The 27,932-nt window shown below is 45.3% G+C and overlaps 1 protein-coding gene across 2 annotated transcripts; it reads left to right on the top strand.

Annotated features, from left to right (window-relative positions):
* Positions 1–9,322: 9,322 nt before the first annotated feature.
* On the top strand, positions 9,323–27,077 carry Hn1 (hematological and neurological expressed 1). 2 transcript variants are annotated; one of them, XM_005412280.2, is made up of 5 exons: positions 9,323–9,654; positions 17,058–17,200; positions 18,309–18,406; positions 20,102–20,120; positions 26,811–27,077. In XM_005412280.2, the coding sequence occupies exons 1-5, from the start codon at positions 9,599–9,601 to the stop codon at positions 26,957–26,959; spliced, it is 465 nt and encodes a 154-aa protein (XP_005412337.1). In that variant the 5' UTR covers positions 9,323–9,598; the 3' UTR covers positions 26,960–27,077. The 2 variants fall into 2 exon arrangements, with proteins under 2 accessions (XP_005412337.1, XP_005412336.2); XM_005412279.2 differs by lacking the exon at positions 9,323–9,654 and adding an exon at positions 10,047–10,153.
* Positions 27,078–27,932: the final 855 nt, after the last annotated feature.

Genomic DNA, 27,932 nt, shown 5'->3' with positions numbered 1-27,932 from the left:
TGCTGCTGAACTAAATCCCCAGCCCCTGAGGCTATTTTTGTCTATACAGGTATCAAAGACCTATCTGAAAAAGAATAAAACCATAATAAATGAATTTTTAATGTGATTTTACTCGAGTAAAATTTTTGTAGCCATCGTTTGAGGCAGGGTAGGGTATTACATGGAACTAGGAAAAACATGTAATTTTGCTTTTTTTTTTGTCTTTTTGAGACGGTCTCGCTGTACAGTTCAGGCTGGCTTTGAGCTCACTTTGTAGCCCAGGCTGATCTAGACCTCCAGCGAGCATCCTGCCTCAGCCTCCTGAGTGTGTGCGCTACCATACTCTGCTAATTTTGCATTTTCTGTTGATTTTTTCTTTCTGTTGATATATTTAGTGTGATTTTTTTTTTTTTTTTTTTTTGGTATGGAAGATCAAATCCAGGACCACTCTACTACTCTCTACAGCCATTTTAACAAATTGACCTGAGTGTGGTGGTGAATACCTCTAATAGCACTGGGGAGCTGAGGCAGGAGGATAACCTTGAGTTGGCTAGCCTGAGCTACATTGTGAGTTTAAGGCCAGCCTAAGACAGTGAGACCCTGTTTCCAAAAAAAAAAAAAAAAAAAAAAAAAAAATCTCTGGAATTTGTGATTGTTTACTGGTTTGCAATTATGTGCCATCATATCCTGCTAGGTTTCCCTGATAGTTATACAGTCAGTTTGTAATTCATGCAGTTCGCTGTAGCTCTATTCCAGTGTGGCATTTATATACCATTTCTATAGTAAATTAGCTTCCCCAGAGACCACAAGAATTCAGTAATTCTTTAGCTTTTTATGTGTTGAGTCATATAGTAGTATCCACATTTTTTAAAAAGCTCATTACTAGGCTGGTGCTGCATCCCTATAATCCCAGCACTTGGAAGGCTGAGGCAGGAATATTTACCTTGAGAAGTTTTAATTGAAGTTCAAATCTTAAAGGTAGGAAAGGGATTTTGAATTTTTGGGGCATGGGTTCCATATTGAGGATTAACCAATTATCTCCTGTGTGGTAACCAAATAAATGATCTTGCCACCGAGTTTCCTCACAGGCCCTTGAATTCATTCTTGTTTAATCATCTGTATAAATCAGGGATTTACTGATTGTTATATCTGAGGCCTGGGGGGGCGTTTTTTGAGACCAGGTCTTACTATGTAGTACAATACGTAGTTTAGGCTGGCTTTGAACTGTAACCCAGGCAGCAATTCTGCCTCAGCTTCCAAGTGCTGGGTTTAGAAGTGTGTGAGTGTGTGTGTGTGTGTGTGTGTGTGTGTGTGTGTGTGTGTGTGTGTTTTGAAACAGTTATTATGGCAGCCTGGCCTTAGATTTGGAATTTACCATCACACAATTGTGGTACTGGTCATTGAACTCATGGTAGGCAAGTAGTCTTCCCACTAAGCTACATTTGTATCTCTTAGGTTTTGTTTTTGGGTTTTTTGTTGTTTTGATACAGGGTCTCACTATATAACATAGGCTGGCCTTGAGCTCACAGTGATCTCCTGCCTCAGCTTCCCAAGTGCTGGGATTATAGACGTGTACTACCATGCCAGGCCTTAGTTTAGTTTTGCAATACTGGGAATTGAACTCAGAACCTTGAAACTAAACTATATCCTCAGACTTTTTTTTATTTTTTCTTTTGAGACAGGGTCTTGCTTAAATGCCCAGGACAGACTAGAACTTGTGATCCTGCTCCTCTTAGAGCATTGGGATTATAGGAGTCATCTAACATGATGGGTTATAGAGTCCTTCCGTTCACCCACCCAGTACTGGGGATTGAACCTAGGCCTTTAGGCTGAGCTACATATGTAGCTCTTTTTAAATTTTTTGTTTATAGAGTTGTCTCACTAAACTTAAGTTGCCCAGGCAGGGCTCAAACTGGCAATCATTGTGCCTCAGGCTCCCAGGAGACTAAAACTGCAGACATCCACCACTTTACCTAACTCAGTATTGTTTTTTTGAGGTAGGCTCTCATTGCACAATTCAGGCTGGCCTCAAGCTCAAGGTGATCCGCCTGCTTCAGCCTTTGGATTGCTGGTATTACAGGTGTGTGCCACCATGCCCAGCTACTTTGTTTTTCCAGCTAAAGCATGCTTCATGGAAGCTGCTTGTGGCCAAAACAAAAGGTATTAGCAGCTTTTCAGAAATAATAGTTTTGCCAGCGTGTGGTGCATGCTTGTAATCCCAGCTATCAGGAGCTGAGGCAGGAAGATGGATGTGAGTTTAAGGCAGCCTGTACTACATAGACCCTGTCTCAGTATGGCTTTCTTAGTTCGCTTTTTTTTTGTCTTTTTGAGACAAGGTCTCGCCATGCAGTTCAGGCTGGCCTTGAGCTCATTTTGTAGCCCAGACTGGTCTTGAACTCACAACTATCCTCCTGCCTCAGTCTCCCGAGTTCTGGGATTACAGGCATGTGCCACCACGCCCAGCCTAATTCGCTTTTATTCCAAATTTTTTCATTGGAATTTGGTGATCTTACTGAATTCTGTAGAAAGGGATTAAAGGAGTGAACCTACTCTGGAGAAGTGGAAAACTCAGGTCAAAGTGTGCAGTCATGTGGAGGGTTGTCCTCAGGAGAGGCCACTCAGGATTTGAGGGCGGCTTGTTGGAAAGTTTTCCTAAGGTCTGTGTGGGGACACTAGTGTTTTGGAGAGGGCCAGCTGTACTGCTGAGGGTTATTTTCGTTAGGATGATGCTGCTTTTAAATATGACCAACTGATTCTATATCGTGATTTTGCGTGAGAATCCCCTGGCAAGCATTTTAAAAACAGTGCTTCAGCCTTAGCCCCATAAAATGTATTTTCAAAACAAGGATTTGAGAGAGCTAGGGATTTAGCTCAGCGGCACAGCGCCTGCCTGGCAAGCGCGAGGTCATGAGTTTGATTCCTGGTACCAGAGAAAAACCAAAAAAACAAAACAAAACAAGGATTTGAGAAGCATCTCATGGAGGCATCCTCGCCACCCAAGTTAAGCACTTTACAGGAAAGAAAAGAGATAGTGCATGTTTTAGGTGCCCAGCATAACGTCTGCAGTGTAAGTTGGTTTTAGTGTGAAGCAGGGCTCTGGAGCAAGATTCTGAGCTGTAAGTGTGTGTGTCATAATGTAATTAGCCTGCACTCCATTCGTACAAGAAGGCAGGGGCCGCCAAAGGGCCTTCTGTTCCTTTCAAACCCTGGATGAGATGATCGCCTCACTAGGTTTTAATAATAATGCTAAATTGAGCTCTAGTGAGTCTTTAAATAAAAACGTTCATCAGGATTTAATTCTCCAGTAACTTAAGAACAGGGCTGGGGATATAGCTCAGCAGCACAGGGACTGAGTTAGACTCCCAGTACACAGAAATTAAAAAAACAAAACACCAGTGGATGCTTCCACAGTATGTTTTTTTCATTCTGACTGGGTGAAGATCTGATGGCCAGTACTGCGTGTAGTAAGAAATGCACATGGATAACGACGAGACTTTTGTCTTAATAGTGGCTGGCTAACCAAAAGAGTTCTTTGGGGTGAAACATAATTAGGCCAGCATATAAACAAGTTGGAGTTTAATCTGTTATTTGGAATGTGGAGTGTTATTTTCCTGTAAGCAGTGACGTGTGACTATATGAGGTCACTGTAGGATTTATTGTATCCAGAGGCTTTTGTGAAACTTCAAAAACCTTAACAATTGTGCCGGGGATATAGCTTAGTGGCACAGTGCCTGCCTGGCAAGTGCAAAGTCCTGAGTTTGATTCCCGGTACCAAAAAAAAAAAAATGTAGCTGAACATGGTGGCACACACCTGTAATTCCAGCCCTTAAAGCTGAGGTGTGAGGGTCACTATGAGTTTCTCTACAATTCATATTTTAATGATACATTTTATGGTTTACTTGGCCACAAGTTATACAATTTTGGATATCAAAGGAATTTTCCATTTTTTTTCAGGCATACCATTATAAATTGTAATATATACTTAGCTATTTTTTAGTTACCAGGGACTGAACCTAGGGCCTTTTTTTCCATTTGGCTGTATCATCAGCCCTTTTGTTTTCTATTGTGAGAGGGTCTCACTAAAGTGCCCAAGCTGGCCTGGAACTTGCAATCCTCCTGCCTGTGTCACAGACTTGTGCCGGTATGCATGGCTTAAACTGTAATTTTAACAATTATTTTCCTACCATGGTGAATATAATCATTATATACTACAAAACTGCTAATAAAAATATTTTAAAATTGGCCCAGGGATATAGCTCAGTGGCACAGCACCTGCCTGGCAAGTGCAAGGTCCTGACTTCAATTCCAAATACCAAAAAAATACATTCAAGAAAAAAAATGTGTTTCTAGAGTAGGCTAAATCCATGTCTAAGGAGTTTTTGTTTTGTTTGTTTTTTGGTATTTTGGGTTAAACCCAGAGCCTTCACACTGAGGTACATGCTCAGCCCTTTTTATTTTTTAAGATAGGATTTTGCTAAATTGCCCGGGCTGTGCCTAAACTTACGATCCTTTGGGATTATAGTCATGTATCACCACTTCTGGCTAAGGGGGCACATTCCTTCATTTAGAAGGCCCTTTTTTTTTTTTTTTTAAATCTTTTTGAGACAGGGTCTTGCTATGCTGTTCAGGCTGGCCTTGAGCTCACTTTGCAGCCCAGGCTGGTCTTGAATTTGCAACAATCCTGGCTCAGCCTCCCAAATGCAGAGATTATTAGGTGTGTGCCACCAAGCCTGGTTTAGAGGGCACATTTAAACCTGTTGTTCAGCTCTTGGTGGTTAAAAGGACCCAAGAAGGATCTGGCAGACCTTAGTGAAGTGCATGTATTATTCTGTTTGTTTTTTTTTTGGTTTTTTCTCCGGTACCGAGAACCAAACTCACGACCTTGCGTTTGCCAGGCAGGCGCTTCGCCGCTGAGCTACATCCCCAGCCCACATGTATTATTCTGTTCACCCTGACTTTAAATAAAAATAAGGTATGACTTGGCAGAGCTATTAAGCTATTCCTCATATTTAATGGCATTTGTTTAATGTCAAATGAGGTGGAGGTTTTTTGTTTTTTTGTTTTTGTCTTTTTGAGACAGGGTCTCCCTGTATAGAGCAAGCTGGCCTTGAACTCACTATGTAGTCCATGCCGGCCTTGAACAAGTGGCAATGGAACTGCGTCAGCCTCTCAAGTGCTGGGATTACAGGTGGGTGCTGTCACACTGAGCTTCAGTGGCAGATGAATTTTATTTTATTTATTTATTTTTTGGTCTTTTTGAGACAGGTTCTCGCTATACAGTTCAAGCTGGTCTTGAGCTCACTTTGTAGCCCAGGCTGGTCTTGAATTTGCAATGATCCTCCTGCCTCAGCCTCCCCAGTGCTAGGATTACAGGTGTGTGCCACCACGCCCGGCGGCAGATGAATTTTAAAAGGAAATAAACTGTCTGCATTAAGATTGATCTGACTTCTTTTGTGAAGATACAGCGAAGAAAAGCATGGACAGAACCAGGTATGGTGGTGTACCCGTATAATCCCAGCACTTGGAAGGCTGAGGCAGGAGAATTGCCTTGAATTTGAGGCCAGCCTGAACTACATACAGTGACCTTGTCTCAAAAAGACCGAAAAAAAAAAAAAAGCTTGTAGAAATGCTGTCTATAGCTCCCTCCCTTCTAGGGATGGTCCTACCTCCCTTACTCCGACTGGGACATTGATCATGGGGCATGGGCCACTCCTACCCTGCTAGTCCCTGGAACCCTGGACATACCCATTGCTGTCAGCATTAGGATAGTCATTTAACATGTGAAGACCCTCAGCAATAGTTGGTAGGCAGTGGTCACTGTAGAAATGGTGTCAGATTGGCATTATGTGATGGAGTTTTACTCTGCTCAATCATGCCTTGTCTCCTGTTACTACCATAGTGCTACTCCTAATAAACTTTTTGCAGTCTTAAAACAACAACAACAATCTTGTCTATGGACCATTACTTCAGTCAGTTAACCAAGTTCAAAAAAACATTGTCAGCATTAGAATGAAAACTGGGCCTACTGTCCCAGGCCTAAAAGAAATCTCAAACAGTCTGGAAGACTGAAGCAGGAGGACTGCATGTTTGAGCTCAATCTTGGCAATTTAGTGATTTAGCAAGACCCTGTCTCAAAAAAAAAAAAAAAAAGGGCTGAGGATGATATACTTCAATGCAGAGGTCCTGGGTTTAGTCCTCAGTACTGAGAAGAGAAAAAAAAAGTATATATGTACAGACTGGGGCTGTGACATAGATCAGTGGGAGAGTACTTGCCTAGCATGTTTAAGGTCTGGGTTCAATCCCCAACGCCATAAATTAACTATGTGAAGCCGGGTGTGGTGACATGCCTGAAAGCCCAGTACTTGGGAGGCTGAAGCAGAAGTACTTTCAGTTTGCAGCCAGCCTGAGGTTCAAACCAGTCTGATCTATATGGCAAGACCCTATCTCAGAAAACCAAAAATAAATAGATTAAATAAATGTTGAACATAAGCAGTTGCTATTGTTGTAGGTTGAAAACAGTCAAATATTTGCAGTCCTCAGTTCTGCTTGATCTATGCATACTGGATTATACTAAAAGACACCTAAATGATAGGTTTCACCTGGATTATAGAATTTAGGGACAGTAAATGCTGAGAATAAAGCCAATGTAGATTGCCCATTTTCTCTGGCATTGTGGAATAAACTGGGGTAGGTTGCTTTTTTTTCTTTTTTAGTCTTTTTGAGACAGGGTCTCGCTATGCAGTTCAGGCTGGCCTTGAGCTCACTTTGTAGCCCAGGTTGGTCTCAAACTCGCCGTGATCCTCCTCCTTCAGCCTCCCGAGTGCTGGGATTACAGGCATGAGCTACCACACTCAGCCTACCTCATTAAATTCTTAAAACAGTATGGAGCTTGGCATGCTGGCCCAAACCTCTAATCTCAACTCTGGAAGGCTGAGGCAGAAGAGTGGAAAATTTCACTCCAGCCTGGGCAGCTAATCAATTTAAGAAGACCCTGTCTCACAATGAGAATTTAAAAAATGGCTGGGGATGTAGCTCAGTGTCAAGGCCCTAGGTTTAATACCCAGGAATAAAACAAAACTATAGAGAGCAGATTCCATTTTAACCTTTTATAAATGGGGAAACTAGCGCTCAGAATAGGTAACAGTTGAGATTAAAAAACTAGATTTCAGGCTGGGCGTGGTGGCGCATGCCTGTAATCCCAGCACTTGGGAGGTTTAGGGAGGAGAATCTTTGCAAGTTCAAAACGAGTTTGGGAAAAACAAACAAACCCAGCTTGGGCTATATAGTGAGTTCAAGGCCAGCCTGAACTACATAGCGAGACTCAGTGTCAAACAAACAAAAAAACCACAGAAAACTCCCCCAAACCCCTAGATTTCTCCCAGGAGAGCCCAAGCTAGCAAGGACCGTACTCTACTATGACCTAGTAATTACATGAATTTTTTTTTTTTTTTTTTGTATTGGGAATCTAACTGAGGACCTTGAGCTTGCCAGGCAGGCACTTGTGCCGCTGAACTATATTCCTGGCCCAGTAATTACATGATTTGTGAGGCGGGGTACTCAAAGGTTCGTCTGCTCTTTTTTTTTTTTTTTTTTTTCCTGTTTCCTGTTATGGAGCTCACGACCTTGCGCTTGCCGGGCAGTTGCTGTGCTGCTGAGCTAAATCCCCAGCCTCTGCTTTTTTGTTTTTGTGGTTTGTTTGTGTTACTTCTTTTTAAGGCTTGGGAAGTTTAGTCTTACTGTTTAAGAATAAGACTGTGGGCCAGGGATATAGCTCAGTGGCGCAGTGCCTGCACGGCAAGCAGTAGTTCCTGAGTTCGATTCCTGCCCCTCCCCCGCTCCTCCAAAAACCAAGAATAGGAAGACTATAACTCAAACAGTTGGAGTGCTTCATGCTCTTGTGGTAAGTGCATAAATACAAGATTATGCTTTGTAGAGGAGAGGAACCTGTCTCTGCTTGCCATGAAAGCGCAGGGGTAGTTAACCAAGACTGTTGAAAACACAAATTTCCAACAGGCTAGAAGGAGGCCCTGCAAAGAAGAATGTAGTTCTGTTTTTATGGAGATAACTGAGACTAGGGAAGACATCTGCCTAGAGGCAAAATGCATGAAACGCGAAGGGATTATCCATCAACTGCCTGAACTTCTTAACGGAGACTTTCCTATTAAAATCTTGTAAACAGTCATTCCTGAGACCTCAAGTGTGTCTGCATTTGTCGCAGGGATAGATTTACTCAGACAGGTGGAAGAGTCATGACTTAAGAGTTATTAACAGCTGCAGAGGCCTGGGCTGCTCGGATAGTCATGGTAGGAGGGGAAGAGACCAGTCCTGTTGCTGGGCATTAACCAGCTTTAGAACAGGCTCCCAAATCGGAACGACTGTAATTTTGGTTCAACTCATGAACTACCCATTACAGCTAAATAGTAACATTAAAATGTGAAGAATTTCCACTCACTTAAGAAGGAAGCTTAGTGTGCTTTCTGTTGCTGACTCATAGTGCTAGTGCTTTGGGACTGTTACGCTTCTAAATGGGTTACACAGTAGGTATTCCATTTGTTTTGGTTTATTTTATTTTATTTTAGTCTTTTTGAGACAAGGTCTCACTATGCAGTTCAGGCTGGCCTTGAACTCACTTTGTAGCCCAGTGTGGCCTTAAACTCGAAGCAATCCTACCCCCTCAGCCTCCCGAGTGCTGGGGTTACAGGTGTGCACCACAACCCCCAGCCTAGTATTCCATTTGTTTGTTTATATGTTGAGAGAGGGTCTCCTTAATGTATTTTCGGGCTGGCCTGGAGCTTGTGGTGATTCTTCTGCTTCAGCCTCCCGAGTGCTGGGATTACAGGCCTGTGTTAACATGTCCAACTTCAGTTTTAAAAATGTCAACTCATAGCAGTAGCTTTCATCCCTTAAGGAGAATGCCCTTACCATCCACCCTAAAAGTAGGGTTAGCGCGGTGGTGTACACCTGTAATCCTGGCACTCTGGTAGGCGGAGGCCCAAGGATTACAAAGGCGAGCTGAGGGATCTAGGGAGACTTTTTTTTTTTTTTTTTTTAATATGTATATATAGGGCTTGGGATGTACCTCAGTGCAAAATCCTTGAGTTTAAAAAAAGATGAAAAAGTAAAAGTGTGAATGATAATGATGGGAAATCTGCCCTGGGTTTGCAAGTTTTAACTCCCCCAGAAGGCGCTTCTCCCTCCATCAAGTAACTTTTTAAGTGACAGCATGATTTGTACGGATCTCTGGGCAGGGTCTCCTCTTGTCCAATCATCACCGAGATTTTGGAGGTGGGGGAGGGGAGAAGGTCCCGAGACCGTCCCTGTCCAGGAAGGGGGCGGGTTTAGGTCGAGCTGGGAGCCGCCGAAGCTTGTCTGGACGCCACACGGTGCTTGGCACTTCGGTTAGCCAATAGGAACCAAAAGGTCTATTTGAATCGGCCAATGCTGGTGGGGATAAGGGCGGGGCTTGTGAGCTCTATAAAAGTGGCTGCGGGCCAGGCAGGCGGTGGGGGAGGTTACGGTAGCGGTGGTTTTCGCAGCGTTTGGAGCCTGCCCTGCACACCTCGGGTCTGACCAGTTCATCGTTGTGCTCCTGCGCCAGCCTACCCCGCTCCTCGGCGCCATGACCACCACCACCACGTTCAAGGGTGTCGATCCCAACAGCAGGAATAGCTCCCGGTGAGGCGGCGGGGCGCCTTCCAAGGCGCGGGGGGCCCAGGGGTCAGAGGGCGGCCGCCCGCGGGCCGGTAGCCGGTCGTTGGTGGTAAAGCACCCGGTACGCCGAGCTCGCGCCCAGATGCCCGCAGGGCTCCGCCGCGGGGCCGCTTTGTGCCTTGGCGAGCCGGGCGCCGCGGCCCCGCCCGGATCCCGCCGCTCTCCATTCATTCCTCCCACGGAGCGGGAGCGGGCGCCGGGGCGGCCGGGGCTGACCGCCGCTCAAGAGGGGCGGGTGCTCGTCCATGGGAACCTGGGGAAGGTTCGCCCGGCTTTCCGCGGCGGGGCTGGCCCAGCCCTCAGGCTGGTGCTCGAGGCCCCCCAGGTCCCCGCGGATCCGCCAGGGCGTCGCGGTCAGGTCCATTGTCCCACCCCCGCGCCGCGCGCTCCTACCTCTGGCCCGGGGCACGTACCGGCCCCAGGTTTGGGCGCAGCGATCAGATCCCGCGACAGGTTCCGCCGGGTCAGTCAGACTTTGACCCTCCCTCGTCCCCGTTCTGCCCCTGGGCCGCCCGGCAGGTGCATCTGTGCCTGGGCGGGGCTGGTCATCGCGACCCCTCACTCCCGGCCGGGACGCAGACCGTCCCTCCGCTCCTCGAAGGGCCTCCCTCTTCTAACAAAGGAGAAACAGACCCCGTCTCCTCCCCCTCCCCGTGCCCACCTCTGAGCGCGAGGGGGACCGAGCCCGCCGGAATGGGTTTTCTGAGCCTAAACCTCCAGACCTCTGTCTGTGCACCCCCCCCTTATTTGCATCCCCCTTTGACGTTTGCCAAATGAGTTCATTCCTGGCCCTGGGTGCCTTCCAGGAGGAGGTTTCCAGTTCTTGGGCGGGGCCGGAGACATCCATTGTCTCCCCAGTAGTGTCTCCACCTGGGAAGCGAGGGCCTTTCTTGCCACCCGTCACACTGCATTTTGGGGAGGGGGCACAGGGCAGGTTATTTGGACTGGGACCCGTTTCCAAGCCCTTGATTAACTTGGTGGAAGGGCCTGGCTCCTGTGAAAGCTGTCCACATTGTCTCAGCTAATTGTACACTGTTCTGTGAGGTGCGTTGTAGGCATCTCTGGGATCTTCCTCAAGGCTTGGAGAAAGCTTAGGTGCCACTTCTTGCGGGCATCTATGCCCTGTTCATCACGACTTGCGGTTGTGTGTGACCAGCCTTGGGGTCCTGGCCAAGTGGCACAAAGGGAGCCATTTTGTGGGGCTAAGAATGCAGACACGAAGCACCAATATCAGCCTCGCAGGGGTTAGAGAACTTAAGAACAAAAACACAGCTCAGCAAAGGAGGCCTAGGAGGAAGTACTGGTGCCATTACCTTTCACCTAGCTCCTTTCACTTTGCGATGTAGAAAAGAATGACTAAGATTGAAAACACTAAGCTGCCTGGGAGGGTGGGGAAACTGTATGGAGCCTAAGAAAATACTAGTCATCCCTCTTCTCTTGTCATCCTTTCTACAAGATGCTGTTTTTAGAGGACACGGGGATGAACTGAGCCATGGTGCTCCATTTTGTGTCAACTTTCTGCTGGTCAGACTTCAGTGGGATGCGAGCGTGGACTGGGGTTTTAGCCTTTGATGTTGCTGAATTTAGAGCTTTGTAAAGACTTCAGAACCAGGCCAAGCAAACCTTGCTTGTTTTTTCATGTGTAGAGATGTGAGACAAATAATTTTTGGTTCTGAGAGATGAATGTTTTCCTTCACACTTGCCATTAGTTTTCCTCCAGGATTGTGATCTTAGTGCTGTGGCATTGTCATTTGCTTCTCAGCTTCCCTTCTTCTGTAATCGTCCCCAGTTCACCTAAACTTCCTTTCTTCAGTAACATTCTCCCGGCTCTCACCTCATTATAAATTCAGTGTGGTAGGGAGTGATCTCCAAAGATCGTGTATAGAAACTGAGATTTTAAAGAAAGAAAAAAGGAGTAAATTAAAAATTTTTTTTCTACAAGACGTGGACATGTTTTTGTTGAGTCTTCAATAAGTAATCCTGATTTCATTACTGCGTGTGGTTCAGAAAGAATAGTAAAGAACGAGATTGAAGTAGTTTCTGTCTTGTGATCAAGTCCTTTGTTTGGGGATGCCTCGATATTACAAATGGTCTCTACAACACTGACGTCATCGGAGTAGGTACTACCTGCTGCTGCCGGAGCAGCGCGGGCCTGCAGAAGTTGGCCTGGACAGGGCTTTATTTGCTTTGAAGTTGGTGTTTGGGTACAGTGTTTGTCTGTCTGTCCCTTTCAGTCCTTTTTCCTTCCTTCCTTCCTTCCTTCCTTCCTTCCTTCCTTCCTTCCTTCCTTCCTTCTTTCCTTTTTTCCTTCCTTCCTTTTTTCCTTTCCTCCTTGCCCTCTCCTCTCTCTTTTTCTCTCTTGCCAAAATAGTGCATGAGGTCTTAATTATGTCAGTAAAGACAAACATTTTAATCTCTAGGAAATGACGGGCCTCTCAAGGAAGCAAGTTGATTTTGGTTCTGTTATTTCAGGTGCTTTGTTGATTTAAGGTACAAATGATAAAAACCTAATTCCCTCAGATTGAAACAATTTCATTAAACCTAAAATTATCTTGATAAAATATATGCCTGAACAATTTATCTTAATTTATACAGTGAATTTAAGTGAGTAATATCAAGATTTACAAAAAAAAAACCAATGGAGCTTTAAATGGTTCACATGTTATAAAGGAATGCAATGGAGTTTTGGGGGTAGATAATGAAATTTAACTATTTTTTTGCTGTGCTAGAGATTAAGCCCAGGGCTTGCTCTCTCAGCAATATCCTCAGGTCTTTTTTTTTTTGGTTTTTCTCCGGTACCGGGAACCGAACTCACGACCTTGCGCCTGCCAGGCAGGCGCTTTTACCGCTGAGCTAAATCCCCAGCCCCTATCCTCAGCTCTTTATTTGTTTGTTTGTTTGTTTATTTGGTACCGGAAATCAAACTCAGGACTTTGTGCTTGCCAGGCAGGCCCCTGTGCTGCTGAATTACTTCCCTGGCCCCAATTTTTTTTTTCTAATTTTGAGACAGGGTTTCCCTCAATTACTAAATCGCTCATGCTGGCTGGGTGTGGTGGCACATGCCTGTAATCCCAGCACTCTGGAGGCTGAGGCAAGAGGATCACTGAGATTTTGAGACCAGCTTGGGCCTCCTGAACTGCATAGTGAAGCTCTGTCTCAAAAAGGAAAAAAAAAAAAATTGCCCGTGCTAAGCAGATTCAAACTCAAGATACTTCTGCCTCAGCCTCCCAGACTGCTGGCCTTCCAGGCATGCACCACCATGCCCCACTATACAGATATGTAGTTAAAAGAGAAAAAGGGCATTGTGTAGTTATCCCACTGAAGCGCCTGAGCATTTGTAATGTGACTGCCAGGTGCTGAGGGTCTGGGTTCGAGCTCTGTGCACTAGCTAATGCAGAGCACTTATTTAGAGCTTTTAGAGCCTGGCTCTTCCTGACAAGAGGTGGTTGAACTGCCCCAAGCAGGGTTCAGCACACTCTGACCTCTAGGCCGGATTCAATCTCACCTGTGCTTGGAGAGACCCTGAACTATGAATGATTTTCACACTGATAAACGATTGAGAAAAGCACTATTTCCTGTCTTAGGAAAGTTACATGAAAATACAATTAAAATTCAGTGTCCTTGCCCAGCTGATGTGTGAAATTGTCTCGGGCATGGGCACACTCATCTTCGTGTTACCTGTGGCTGCCTCTGTGTGCACGTGGCAGTCAGGAGTGCAGGAAGCCCCAATCCACTGAGCCAGAAATCTTCACCATCTGGCCCTTGATGGGGTGTTGGCAGCTCCTGGGGGAGGGGAGTGTCCTGCCCTGTCCTCCCTGCAGGCTGGGCTGTTACTCTCCTGCTCTGGGAGTGGCTGGGGGAGCTGGACTGGGCAGTGAGGAGGGGAGGGTGGAGAGCAGGTGGAAATAGGCCAAGATAGGTTCCCAGGTGGAGATAAACCTGGGCACAGCGCGGAAAGTGGCATGCCGGGATGGGTGGGCAGGCAGGGTGGTTGGAGCCGCTGTGATTCATTTGAGAAGAGGTCGTATTGCTGGAGGGCAGAGTTTGTATGGTTTTCAGTGTCTGCTCACCCAACCCCCTGGGCTGCTGGGCTATGGATCCTGGCACAGAAGGGGGCGAGACAGGGCAGGGACCACCACAAAAGGCAGGAATGGAAACTGTGAGTCTGGTGAGGGGCAGTGTTTTGAGCTGATGCCAGGGTGCCAGGCTATACACCCAGAGGAGCTGAGGGGCCAGGGTTTCTGTCTGGGGATCCAGAAAGGACACAGGTGAATGTGTAATCACATTTATCCAGAATAGGCAGTGGGGAAAAGGAGTATCATCAAAAGAAACATTGGTAGCAATTTCTGGAACTCAGACACTGTTTAAAAGAAATTTAGAGTAGTAGCAATACAAAATATATGGCATTTAAAAAAGACAAGAAGAGCTGGGGGTGGTGGCACACGCCTGTAATTCCAGCACTCTCCCAGCACTCATGAGGCTGAGGCAGGAGGATCATTGCGAGTTCTAGACCAGCTTTGGCTACAAAGTGAGCTCAAGGCCAGCCTGAACTACATAGCGAGACCCTATCTAAAACAGACCAAAAAAAAAAAAAACAGACAACAAGGGGAGTTGTGTGGTGGTACATGCTGTAATCCCAGCTACTGCTGAGGCTAAAGCATGAGGATCCTAAGTTCAAGGCCAGCCTGGGGCATGATAGTGACACTTTATTTCAAATGAAGAAATAAAAAGGGTTAGGGATGTACCCTATATAGCCGGCCCAGTGCTTGCTGGGTTCAATCTTCAGTATGTTTTTTTTTTTTTGGTACAGGGAATCGAACTCAGGACCTTGCACTTGCCAGGCAGACACTGTGCAGCTGAGCTCTCTCCCCAGCCCTCAATCCCCAGTATTCACCTCCCCCACCAAAAAGCCATTAAAATTCACTTGAAATACCATCAGTGAGAAGGAATCCTGGATAGCATTGTGGTGACATTTATTTGGTTATAATAATAGCTAATGTACGTGATTGCCATGTTCCAGATTATATACGATGCCCTTATAATAAGACTTTTATGAGATAGATACCAATATTCTCATTTGATAGAGGAGAAAGCTGAGGCATAGGGAGTTATGCAACTTCTCAAACTATGTGCTCCTGGCCACTTAGGTGGATACCCTCAGATTCACTTTTTAACCGACGACCAAATCAGGCCTATTTCCTCCCTTCCTGGACCAGAACTCTCCCTGCCTTTTGTAAGGAAGTAAAACCAGACTTTGACCTCCTGCCAGTGGTGTCTGTGTATTCTGTTTATCTGGGTTGAGCAGAGGTGGGAAGGCTAGTTTATGCCAGAGGTCTGAGGAAGTTTGGAGAAGCCCCTTATTTCTAAAGGAAAAAAATTAACTTTCAAAGTTCCATTTTGCCCTCCCAGTTACATGTCTTTAGAAAGTCTGCATAAATTTATACTCTCATAGTGCTGGGACAACTTTTCATTTATTTTATTTTATTATTATCTTTTGGGTACCGAGAATCAAACTGAGGAGCTCATGCTTGCCATGCAGGCACTGTGCCTCTGAGCTAAATACCTGGCCCGAGATGGCTTTTTAAAAAATCTTTTACAGGGGTTAGGGATTTAGCTCAGCAGCACAGCGCCTGCCTGGCAAGCGCAAGGTAATGAGTTCGATTCCTGGTACCAGAAAAAACCCCAAAACAAACAAAAAAAATCTTTTACAATCTGATAAACAAACAATACCCTCTTTTTAAAAATTGATTTATAAGCTGGGCACAATGGCACATGCCTGTAATCCCAGCACTTGAGAGGCTGAGGCAAGAGAATCATGAGTTGAAGGCCATCCTGGGTACATAGTTTAAGGCTAGCTTGGACTACATAACAAAGCCCTGTCTTGCAAACCAAGCGAGCCAGAGATATAGCTCAGTGGTAGAGCACCTGCCTGGCAAGTCTGAGGTCGTAAATTAGATTCCTGGTCCAAAAAAAGAAAAAAAAAAAAAGAAAGAAAACCAACCAACTGCCGGGCATGGTGGTGCACTCCTGTAATACCAGCATTCAGGAGGTTGAGACAGGAAGATTGTTGTGAGTTTGAGGCCAACCTGGGCTACAAAGTGAGTTCAAGGTCAGCCTGAACTGCATAGTGAGACTCTGTCTCAAAAAGACTAAACAAACAAACAACTAACCAAAAACAGCACTTATTTGCTAGTCTGAGTAGGAAAAAAAACAACATCACCCCCTTTTTTTGAGACAGGGTCTTATCATGTAGTGTAGTTCAGGCTGGCCTTGAACTCACTATGTAACCCAAGCTAGCATCGAACACACAGGGATCCTCCCTGCCTTAGCTTCTTGAGTGCTGGGATTACAGGTGTGTGCCACCATGCCTGGCTGCCCTTAACTCTTTTAATTGAAAATAAAAGTGGAAATGGTTTTCAAATGAAGAAATAAGATATAGCCAGGTGTGGTGGCACATGCCTGTAATCCCAGCACTCAAGAGGGTGAGGCAGGAGGATCGCCCCGAGTTTGAGGTGAGCCTGGGCTACATAGTGAGTTCAAGACTAGCTTGGACTACGTAGGGAGACCTTATCTCCAAAAATGTTTTAAAACTCCCCCAAAATAAAAAAACAAGATGTGTTTATTCTAAACTTGAAACAAATATTTGAAAATTTTTATTAGTCCATTTTTGTTTGTTTTTATGATGCTGGAGATCGATTTATTATTTATTTATTTTTGAGACAGAGTATTGCTATGCAGTGCAGGCTATCCTTGAACTTGCTTATGTAGCCCAGGCTGGCCTTAAATTTAGGGCAATCCTCCTGCCTCTGCCTACTGAGTGCTGGGATTACAGGCGTATGCCACCACATCAGGCAATTAGTTCATCTTTGCAGTACATGTAACCAGATTCATTGTGGGACTTCCCAATGTCTTTGTGGATATATTCAGCTAAGCCCGTAGGCCAGTGTCCGTTAAACCTTTTACTGTTTTTTTTTTTTTTTTTTTGGTTTTGTTTTTAGTTTTTTTGAGACAGGGTCTTGCTAGACAGGGTCTAGCCCAGGCTGGCCAGAGCTCATGGCAGTCCTCTTGCCTCAGCATCCTGAGTGCTGGGATTGCAGTTATGCGCCACCATGCCTGGCATAAATCTTTTACTGTTTCTTAAAAGGACACACCAACTTATATGGTACTACAAATAATGACACGGCAGTGTTTGGTATCTTAACCTCCAGAATTGAATTTGTACCAGTGTGAGTCAATTCCTTTTTCACGTTAGCAGCTGTTTTTGGGACCGAGGGTGGGAATGAATAGTGGATGAGGGAATGAAATAAAAGGTGCTGGAAAATATATTTTGGTAGAGGTTGAAATTATTGATTTGCCATTGTCTCTAGGGTTTTGCGGCCTCCAGGTGGTGGATCCAATTTTTCATTAGGCTTTGATGAACCCACAGAGCAGCCTGTGAGGAAGAACAAAATGGCTTCCAGCATCTTCGGGACACCTGAAGAAAATCCCCCTTCTTGGGCCAAGTCAGCAGGTACTGCTCTGCTTTTATCTGTGAGCACTGTTCCAAGGCATGGCCTCAGCTTGAGTCTTGTTTGGTTTGGTTTTTACAGTTGCTTTTTGTGGGGAGGTACAGGGAATCGAACTCAGGACCTTCTGCTTGCCAGGCAGGCACTGTGCCACTGAGCCATATCCCTGGCCCTTGGTTTGAGGTGTTTTTTTGTTTGTTTTTTTGTCTTTTTGAGACAGGGTCTCACTGTGCAGTTCAGGCTGGCCTTGAGTTCACTTTGTAGCCCAGGCTGGTCTTGAACTCTCAATGAGCCTCCTGCCTCAGCCTCTTCAGTGCTGAGATTACAGGTGTGCACCACCATGCCTGGTCTTGGTTTGTGTTTTTTTTTTTTTTGTACTGGGAATCGAATCAGGACTTTGTGCTTGCCAGGCAGGTGCTTGTGCTGTTGAGCTATATCCCTGGCCTCCTGGTTTGGGTTTTTGATACAGGGTCGCAGTACATAATTCAAGCTTGCCTTGAACTCAAGATCCTCTTGCCTCAGCCTCCAGAGTGCTGGGAATACAGGTGTGTGCCAGCCAGCATGCCAGGATATGGGTTTTTTGTTTGTTTTTGCTATTGGGGATTAAAATATGGGTACTTTACCATGAGCTACCTCCCCATCCCCCCTTTTTTTGGGTACTGGGAATCAAACTCAGGACCTCACGCTTGCCAGGCCAGTGCTCTGCTGCTGAGCTATATCCCTGGCACCCTCCCTCACTCCCTTTTGATTGTGAAACAAAGTCTCGCTAAACTACCCAGGCTGGCCTTGAACTCACAATCCTGCTTTATCTTTCTAAATAACTAGAATTATAGGCATGTGTCACTGTACCCAGTTTACAGCTGGTTTTTACTAATCAAAATGTAGCTTGAAGGTAATGAACAATCATTCAAGCTTAGCAGGATAAGAAAGAAATGGAAAATACTGAGATTCTATGGTATGAATAGGGACTGAAGTAAGAGCAGGGTATTTAATCCCTCTTGTAGAAGTTTTAAGATGTCAGCTGAGATAGTTTCCTCCATCTGTGATATGTGACTAAGGTGTTTTGCTTTAGGTCTTCTATTTTATTCCTCAAGAAGTATGTTTGGTTTCTAGGTGCCAAGTCTAGTGGGGGCAGGGAAGACTTGGAGTCATCTGGACCCCAGAGAAGGAACTCCTCGGAAGGAAGCACTGGAGACTTCTTCGACTTGAAGGTCAGGAGGAAAGACAGACAGACTGAGGGTTCAGAAATTCAACTTCCTCTTGTTTCCTGAGAGTTTTAGCTCTGCCCCAGGAATCTCACATAACAGCAATTAGGAAAGGGACTGGGTTGTCCTGATGACGGAAGCATTGTACACAGAGTAAAGTCAGACAAGTGAGTTGCTCTGTGTCCTGACCCACTCAGATGTCTCTTGCCATTAGGAATTGTTTTTTCTGTCTCTTTGAGACAGGGTCTTGTTGTGCAGTTCAGGCTGGCCTTGAGCTCACTTTGTAGCTCAGGCTGGTCTCGAACTCGCAATGATCCTCCTGCCTCAGCCTCCTGAGTGCTAGGATTACAGGTATGCGCCACCACACCCGGCTTTGCCACTGTGATTGATCTCAAGTCCTTCAGTAGTGATTTTGGGGACTTCTGGGTCACACTAACTTCCTCTTTATCACATTAGAGTGCCATTCTGAGTTCAAGGACTGTTCCAACAGCCTGCCAGTGTTTGTTGAGTTGAACTCTAGGAGCCTGTACCAGTAGTGGTACTGGGGATTGAAGCCAGGCCTTCCTATTGAGCCCCATGGCCCAGCTCATTTTTAATTTTTTAATTATGAGATAGGGTCTCAATAAGTTGGCCAAGCTAGGCTCTAACTTCTCATTCTCTTGCTGTAGTTGCCAAAGTTCTGGGGTTCTAGACCCGCAGAACTGTGCCCAGCTACTAGCATTATTCTTAGGAATATCTGCAGAGGACTACTGCTGCTAAGCCTCATGGTGTACGGCTGTAAAGACCTTGCCTAGGAGGAGGTCCTCCGGACTAGGGACCTTACAACACAGAGAGAGGAGCAGCAGCTGCCTACTGAGGGGACAGCTGCTAGAGGAGATTTGGAGCTCACAGGGGCGTTCAGCAGCAAGGGAAGAGAAAAGAGAAAGTAGCTGGGCAGGGTGGCGCACCCCTGTAATCCCAGCACTCGGTAGGCTGAGGCAGGAGGATCATTGGGAGTTTAAGGCCAGCCTGAACTGCATAGCAAGACCCTGTCTCAAAAAGACAAAAGAAAAAAAGAAAGAGAAAGCAGATGATAGATTTTTAGTTTCCTGTTCTGATAAAAGAGCCTCTGAGGGGCTGGGGATTTAGCTCAGCGGCAAAAGCGCCTGCCTGGCAAGCGTAAGGTCGTGAGTTCGGTTCCCGGTACCGGAGAAAAACCAATAAAAAAAAAAAAAAAAAAAAAAAAGAGCCTCTGAAATGCCAATTGGGTTTAGGTCATCAGAGTAAATGTGTATGTGTGTGTGTGTTTTAGGTGTCACTGGGACTGGGGCAATTTTTTAATTTTTTCAATCCGATTTTATTGGTACATTTTATTTTATTTTATTTATTTATTTATTTTGGTACTGGGAATCAAATTCAGGACCTCGCGCTTGCCAGGCAGGCGCTTGTGCCGCTGAGCTATATCCCCAGCCCTATTGGTACATGTTAGATATACATACATAATGATCACATTCGTCATAGTTGGGGCAATTTGTTGTGCAGAATTGTTGTATAGCAGGGTCCTAAGTTGAATAAAGGTTGCCACCTGCCCCTTACTTGATTGTGTCAGAGCGGAATTTCACATTTGATCCCATGTAGATATCAGCCAGTCAACTCTGACTGTTTTGTGTATCGGAAATTAAAATAGGAAATAAATTTTTATATATTTGTTTTCTTTTCCAGGGAGAAGGTGACATTCATGGTGAGTATTTCTGAAGACTGAATTGCTGGTTCTGTAAATGCTTTAGAGCAGATCTGAATTTTGATTCAAATCATGTCTTGAGGAAAGAGCCCTGGCTGTGCCCCAGTGCCAGCGTACTGTGGGTAGAAAGAAAAGAAAAACAAAACTAGAAAGTAAGCAGGGCTACGTTTTTAATCTACCAGCAATGAGGTAAATGCTAGAAATGTACTAGAAAGAGAAACCTGGGGGATCTTTTGACAGCAGACATACATTAATCAGGTCCATATTTGTGACATTTACTGAGAGCTGTTTAATAAGAGGCTCCGGCATTTCAGGCCCAGCTCACAGCATTCAGTTTCCCAGCTTCACTGGACTTAATACTGAGGTGCTTAGCGAGCAATAAATGCATTGGTTTCCCTGCCAGTGATTCTGTAAGTGATGATTTCGGGGGCAGATAAATTTCCAGTTAGCCCTGCACATCACCAGTTAGAGGTAGAAATATGCTCTAATAATTTACTTTATTATTTTAAATCTTTGAAGTATTTATTGGCCCTTCTTTTAACAAGTACCGCAGAGCTGCTATTGAGGGCCAACCAGTGCTTCCGAGCGCCTGGCGGTAGCAATCAGTCAGGTCTGGTGCCTGCAGCCAGAAGGTGGCTATTACCCATTATGTTTTATGGCAGCAAATGGGTCTCTTTCCTGATCACTTTCTCAGCTGACTGAAGATGGAGTTAGTGTGTGAGATCTGTTTGTGGCTTTTTTTTGGTGGGGGTGGGGACAGCGTCTCACTATCTAGTTCAGGCTGGCCTTGAACTCACTATGTAGTCCATGCTAGCCTTGAACTCTTGGTGACCCTCCTTTCTCAGTCTTGGAGTGCTGGGATTGTAGGTTTTTGCTGCCACACCTGGCTGTTTGTGTCACCTGACTGTTTGGAAAGACTGTTCTGGAAGTAACATCTAGGGGCTTTTTGTGTGTGTGTTTTTTTTAAACTCCATTTGTGTAGCTCAGGCCAGCCACTAACTCAGGGAGATCCTCCTGCCTCAGCCTCCCCCGTGCTGGGATTATACAGGAGTGTGCCATCATGCCTGGCAAAATCTGGGCTTTTTAGTCTACTGCTTTTAACCTTCTGAATACTTCTACTGCTAGACATATTTAGCAGAGTTAACTTTTAAAATTTTTTTTGGTGGGGCTAAGATCAAAGCCAGGCTCTTGTGCATGCTAGATAACAACTCTAGTCCCAGGCCCAGAACCAGCTAATCTGATTTGGGCCAGTAGATATAATCAAAAATTGAGGGAGGGCTAGGGAAGTAGTAATCAGTGGTAGAGCACCTGTCTAGCATATGCAAGGCCTTGGGTTCAACCCCTAGCACCACCAAAAAAAAACAAAAATAAGAAAAATATTTGGAGGGGCAGGGAATTTAGCTCAGTGGTACAGCGCCTGCCTGGAAAGCACAATGTCCTGAGTTCGATTCCTGGTACCAAAAAAAAGAGAAAAGATATATGCAGCCTGGAGAAGTCAGGAGGCTGCAAACAGTAAGTCTTTAATCCTTGTCATTCAGAACTTTCTTCCCTGTCCCAGCCTCTCTTTCTTGGTTTGTTATAGATTTCTTTAGGGAAATAGCACATTGAATGGTATGCATGTTCTTCCTTTTATTGTTATTTTACTTTTTTTTTTTTTTTTTTTCTTGAAACAAGGTCTCTGTGTGTAGTCCAGGTTGGCCTTGAAATCATCCTCCCAAGTGCTGGGATTGTGGGTGACTTCCTCTCTCTCTTTTAAAAAAGAAACGGTTATCTAAGCCAGGTGGGGTGGTGCAGGCCTATAATTCTTGTTGCACAAAGAAGACACTGTGATCACTTTAAGCCAGGTTTTATTTGCAAATAAAGGACATTGCCTTGGCCTTTTGAATAATTAAACCTGGGAATGTCTACACAGTGGACTCTGGGATGTGATCTCAGGAAATCTCAGAAAGGGAGCGGCTGGGGGTGTAGCCCAGAGTGTGGGAAGTTTAGGCAGAACTGTTTCCTGGGCTTCAGGCAGTGTGCTACATTTTTATCCCCTTGTGATTCTCTGATGCTTACAATGAATAATTTTTTCTATTCAGACACAGGTGTCTTTGTTCAGTTATCTTATTGATGTTCTAAAGAAGAAAGAAGGAAAGAAAGAAAGAAAGAAAGGAAGAAAGAAAGAAAGAAAAAGAAGCCGGGCGTGGTGGCGCACACCTGTAATCCCAGCACGTGGGAGGCTGAGGCAGGAGGATCATTGCAAGTTCGAGACCAGCCTGAGCTACAAAGTGAGCTCAAGGCCAGCCTGAACTGCAGAGGGAGACCCTATCTCAAAAAGATTAAAAGAAAAAAAGGAAAAAAAGAACCCAAAGAGTCCAGCCAAGGGTATATAAAAAAGTCCCCTGGTAGCCAGCTGTGCTGGTGCATGCTTGTAATCCCAGCCCTTGGGAGGCTGAGGCAGGAGGATCGTTGTGAGTTTGAGACCAGCCTGGGCTACAAAGTGAGCTCAAGGCCAGCCTGACTGCATAGTGAGACCCTGTCTCAAAAAGACAAAAATAATAATAATAATAATAATAATAATAAAAATTGGACCGAATAGACTCAGGCATTGCATGTCACATTGCTATAAAAGTATCGAGACCCTTGCTCTCGGGTCCTGTATGTCCTTCATCACAGAGTGGTGACAGATGGTCCCTCCTCTTTGGCCAGAGCAGTGCTGACCTAACAAACATTGAAATGAAGGCCTGATGCTGCCCCTTGGGTACCCATAGGTGCTTTTATTTCCTTATCCTTTTGGTATGTTGTTTTCTATTGTGAAAAACAAAACAGTGTTGCTAGTGATGTAAGACAGTTACACAATCAGAAGGAAGGAGCTGGTTCATCTGAGGAGGGTTTTATGAAGATTAACCACAGTGGTGGAGCTGTGGGTAATTTTGTGTTCTTCACAACAATCATTAACTGCTTGATCCAGTCAGACAATGGGGAATTGAGTTAGATCTTGTGTACTTATAAAGTGAGGCCATGTCTAGCCGCAGAAATGAAACAATTTGAAATAAATTATTCAGGCTAAATTCACCATTTGTATTCTTATCTTGGAGTTTTTTCTAATACATATTATTTTGCTTTTCTTTTGCATTTCCAGTAAATGAACTAAGTTTTCCTGGGTTATTTAAGGGAAATTTAATGTAGGACTTGTGTGCTAATAGTGATGTTTTAATACTGTTTCTCTGCTCCCCCACCCCCTTTGCCTTTTTTGCAGTACTGGGGATTGCCCCCAGGCCTTTATACTGAGCTCTAGCCCCAACCTTGTTTTCTTTTCTTTTTTTTTTTTTTGTCTTCTTGAGATAGGGACTTGCTACTTGCTAAATTCCCCAGGATGGGCTTGAACTTCAAATCCATCTGCCTAAGCCTTCCAGAGTGCTGGGATTACGGGCACGGGCCATCATACCTTGTTTTGTTTTTTCCTTTTCTTTTTCCTCCCTGGCCCCTCTGATGCTGGGGATTGAACCCAGGGCCTCACACATGCTAGGCGAGTGCTCTCCAGATCCTGTTTCTGATAGAATTAATGGAGTATAGGCTTAGGAAATTGACGAACAGTCTTTATTTGTTTGAGACAGGGTCATACTATGCAGTTCAGGCTGGTCTTGAGCTCACTTTGTAGCCCAGGCTGGTCTCAACTCTCAACGATCCTCTAGCCTCAGCCTCCTGAGTGCTGGGGATTACAGGTGCGCCCCACCACGCCCAGCTTGATAACAGCCTTTTCTAAATTTTAGTTTATAACTGTGAGAGCTGTTAACTTGGACAGCTTTATTTGTTGAATAGAATAGAATATTGTATATGTTGTATAGAAAGTTTCACGGTTCCTAAGATGAAATGTTGAAAGCCACAGTAGCTGGGCTGGGATGTAGCTCAGTGGTAGACTAGTGCTGAATGTGGGGGAAATCCTGCCTTCTACCCCTAGCGCCAAGACCCTCTCCTACAAAATAAAAAAGGCACCAGTAGTAGCATAGTTCAGAAATTTTCTTGTGTGTTTCTTCTAAGAGTATATTTTTTATTTTTTGGTACCGGGACTCGAACTCAGGACCTTGCGCTTGCCAGGCAGGCGCTTGTGCCACTGAGCTATATCCCCGGCCCTAAGAGTATATTTTTTAAACTTAAAGATTTCTTTCTCGTCAGATTTTTTTTTTTTCCCGGATACTGGGAATCGAATTCAGGGCCTTGCGTTTGCCAGGCAGGCGCCTGTGCCACTGAACTATATCCCTGGCCCCTTCTTCAGATTTTATAGTTTTAGTTGGTTAAGTCAAGACTTGGAAAAGGTAATTTTAGGAAGGTGAACTTTGGTGGGGAGGCAATGTTGGGAATTGAACCCAAGGCTTTGGACATGCTAGAGGAAGGTGGACTTTTAATGTATAGTCTTTGAAGGACTTAAATAAACTACCTTCCCCCCGCCCCCCCGAAAATTAGAACTGTCATTGGTGTCTAACATGAACCTATAGGAGGTTTTTTGTTTTGTTTTATTTTTTGTTTATTTGTTTGAGATAGTGTCTCCCTATGTAGCCCAGGCTGGCCGCAAACTCATGGTGATCCTCCTGTCTCAGCCTCTTGCCACTGAGCTATATCCCCAGCCCCAAGAAACTGTATTTCAATAAATGCAGATTTGCAGCATAAATTCGGTCTCCCCCCACTCTCTCTTCTGTCTGCTTCAGGTTGGGTCTGGGGCCTTGAGCATGGTAGGCCCACACTGTACCCTGAGCTACATCCATTATGGCTACAGCTTTTTTTTTTGAGACAAGACCTCCCTAATTTACAGAGACTGGCCTTGATTGTTTTGTGGTCTGAGGAACTGAACCCAGGCCTTCAACCTGAGCTATATCCCCAGCTCTTTAACATTTTCTTTTTTGTATATATGTTTATTTACTGGTTTTTGTTTTTTAAACAGGATCTCACTATGTAGTCCAGGCTCATCTCAGATTCATTGTGTAGGCCAAGGTGGCCTCCAAGTCGCAGTGATCCTCCTGCCTCAGCCAGCTGAGTGCGGGGATTACAGGTGTGGGGCTACCACGCCCAGCCAGGCTTGGCTTGACTTGTGATCCTCCTTATTTCAGCCTCCCAAGTAGCTGGGATAACATATGTGCACACTGCACTTAATTTGTTTTATTTTATTTTTGTAAAATTTTAAAATTCTTTTTGGCCTTCTGAGACACTGGCTGGCCTTGAACTCACAGTGATCCTCCTGCCTCAGTTCCTGAGTGCTGGGATTACAGGCGTGCACCACCACGCCCGGCTATAAATGTTTAAAATGCATTTAATACCCCTGACTGAACATGGTAATTTAGTGAGTGTATGCCGCAGAGTCAGCCACTTATCCCCATGATGGAATGACAGATGGGGAGACTGTGGCTCAGCATCAAGACTGTGGTATAGGGCTGGGGATTTAGCTCAGCGGCACAGCGCCTGCCTGGCAAGCACAAGGTCGTGAGTTCGATTCCTGGTACCAGGAAAAAAAAAAAAGGCTGTGATATAGCCTAGTGCTAGGCTGGGAAAGGAGTAGAATTCAAAGTTTGAAGTACAGGTTGGATATGGAGGGGTATACCTGTCACCTCAACAATGTGAGAGGCTGAGGCATGAGGATATTAAGTTAGAGGCCAGCCCAGGCAACTTGATGACTTAGCAAAACATTGTCTCTAAAAAATAAATACTATAATAGCCAAGAGAGGGGATGCATGCCTATAACTAGCACCCTGGGAGGCTGAGGCAGGAGGATTGCAAGGCAAGCCCAGCCTGTGCAATTTGGCAACACTTTGTCTCAAAAATAAAAAGGGCTGGGCATGTGGTGCAGAGCTAAAGGGCTCAATGCTCAATCCTCAGTCCTGCCCTGCCTAAAGGAGGGGGGCTAGTGATGTATTTCAGTGATAGGAGGGCTTGCCTTGTATGTGTAAGAGACCCAGGGTTCAATCCCCAGTATCACAAACAAATTTTTTTTAAAAAATCAAGTTCCTACTGAATGTGTTCCACTTTCTCATGTTGTGAAGTTGAAAAGTCTGCCTCCCGAGTGCTGGGATTACAGGCTTGTGCCACCACACCCGGCTGCAGGCTGGTCTTGAATTCATGATGTAGCCTAATCTTCTTGCCTCAGCCTCCTGTGTGCTGGGATTATAGGGATGCCTGGCTTTAATTTAAAATCTTTATGTCTTCATATATTTGTGTAATTTTATTTATTTTTCATTTTAATTTGTTACTTTTATTGAGACAGGGTCTTGCTATGTAGTTCAGGCTGGTTTTGAACTCACTATGTGGCTTAGGCTGGCCTTGAACTCATGGCGATCCTCCTGCCTCAGCCTCCCTAGTGCTGGGATTATAGGCATGCACTACCATGCCTGGCTATTTGTGTAATTTTAAAGGAACAAGCATAGAACAAATATACCAAGCATCAATAGTGTTCAAATCTGAGTTGCTGAAACATGATTAGTGGTTATTAATTTGTTCTTTATGTTTTTAGGTATGTTTGTAGCCATCCTCAAGCAAAAAAAGAAAAAAACAGCCTCGTAGTCTTTTTTTTTGTTTTTCTTCTCGTACCAGGAATCAAACTCATGACCTTCCGCTTGCCAGGCAGGCGCTTTGCCCCTGGGCCAAATCCCTAGACCCTAGCGTCTTAGTCTTAACTGAAGTGCTTATTAGCTTCCCTTTTTTTTGCTCTTTACTTTCTAGAAAATGTGGACACAGACTTGCAAGCCAGCCTGGGGTCCAGCGAAGAGAAGCCTGTGCCCGCCGCGCCCGTGCCCAGCCCCGTGGCCCCGGCGCCCGCGCCGTCCCGGAGAAACCCCCCTGGCGGCAAGTCCAGCCTGGTCTTGGGTTAACTCCCTGTCCTGAACTCTGTCGTTTTGTTTGTTCGTTTTTCTCCATGCTTGTGAACTGCACAACTTGAGCCTGACTGTACATCTTTTGGATTTGTTTCATTAAAAAAGAAGCACTTTATGTACTGCTGTCTTTTTTTCCTCCCCTTTTTCCTTTTCTTTTTGAAGAAACAGGTTTCGCTCTCTCTCTCTGACTCCTGGGTCTGTGGGCCATGGCATGAGTGTTTTTCTAGTATTAGATTGGAGGGAAGGCTTTGTGACACTTAGTACCGTGTTTTTAAGAACAAATGATTGGTTCCGATGTTTAGAGGCTCTTTTGTACCGAGGTTTTCCCGTGAGTGATCGGCCCGAGCGCCAGGCTGTCTGCAGCGCCGCTCGCTGTGGCCCTGCCCTCCCCTCCCCGCGCCCTTTGCTAAGTGCTCCTCCTGTGCCGCGCAGCCGGAAAGGGGCGGAGCCTCGCTCCTCGCAGAGCAAAGCAGCTGCCTTTTTCACCTTCCGCGCTCGGCTGGCTGATGAGCAGAGCCTGCTCCCTTGGTGCGGCGAGAGGCGTCGGATGTCACAGTCGCCGCCTGCCGTGAAGCATGCGCATGCGAAGCGAGCAAGGGCGGCCGCACGGAGGCGGGTCTCTGTGCAGGAGCAGACCCCACAGGGACGCTGTTCTCACTCAGTAACTTGACGCTGTGTGCATGATGCTGGTGCTTGACCATGAAACGAAAGTCTCATCCTTAAAATGTGTGTTGTATTCACAACCCTGGACTGTTGCTTCAAGTAAACAATACCCACATTTTGAAATGCTGTGTCCTGTGTCATCTTTTTGACATTGTTTCAGTGTTCTTCCTCTGGCTCTTTTCTTTGTTACTATGAACCCCGCCCCTTGATAAGTCATTTAAAGTAGCCAAGGCCCAGAGGGAAGTGGGTTTTTCTGCAAAAAGTCTCTCCTACCCGCTGCCCTTAAGACTTAGGCTGGGGGTGTAGC

The sequence above is a fragment of the Chinchilla lanigera genome, unplaced genomic scaffold, assembly GCF_000276665.1.
Source record: "Chinchilla lanigera isolate Chin_1 unplaced genomic scaffold, ChiLan1.0 scaffold00152, whole genome shotgun sequence".
NCBI classification, from domain to species: domain Eukaryota; kingdom Metazoa; phylum Chordata; class Mammalia; order Rodentia; family Chinchillidae; genus Chinchilla; species Chinchilla lanigera.
This window is presented reverse-complemented; position numbering and strand designations above follow the sequence as displayed.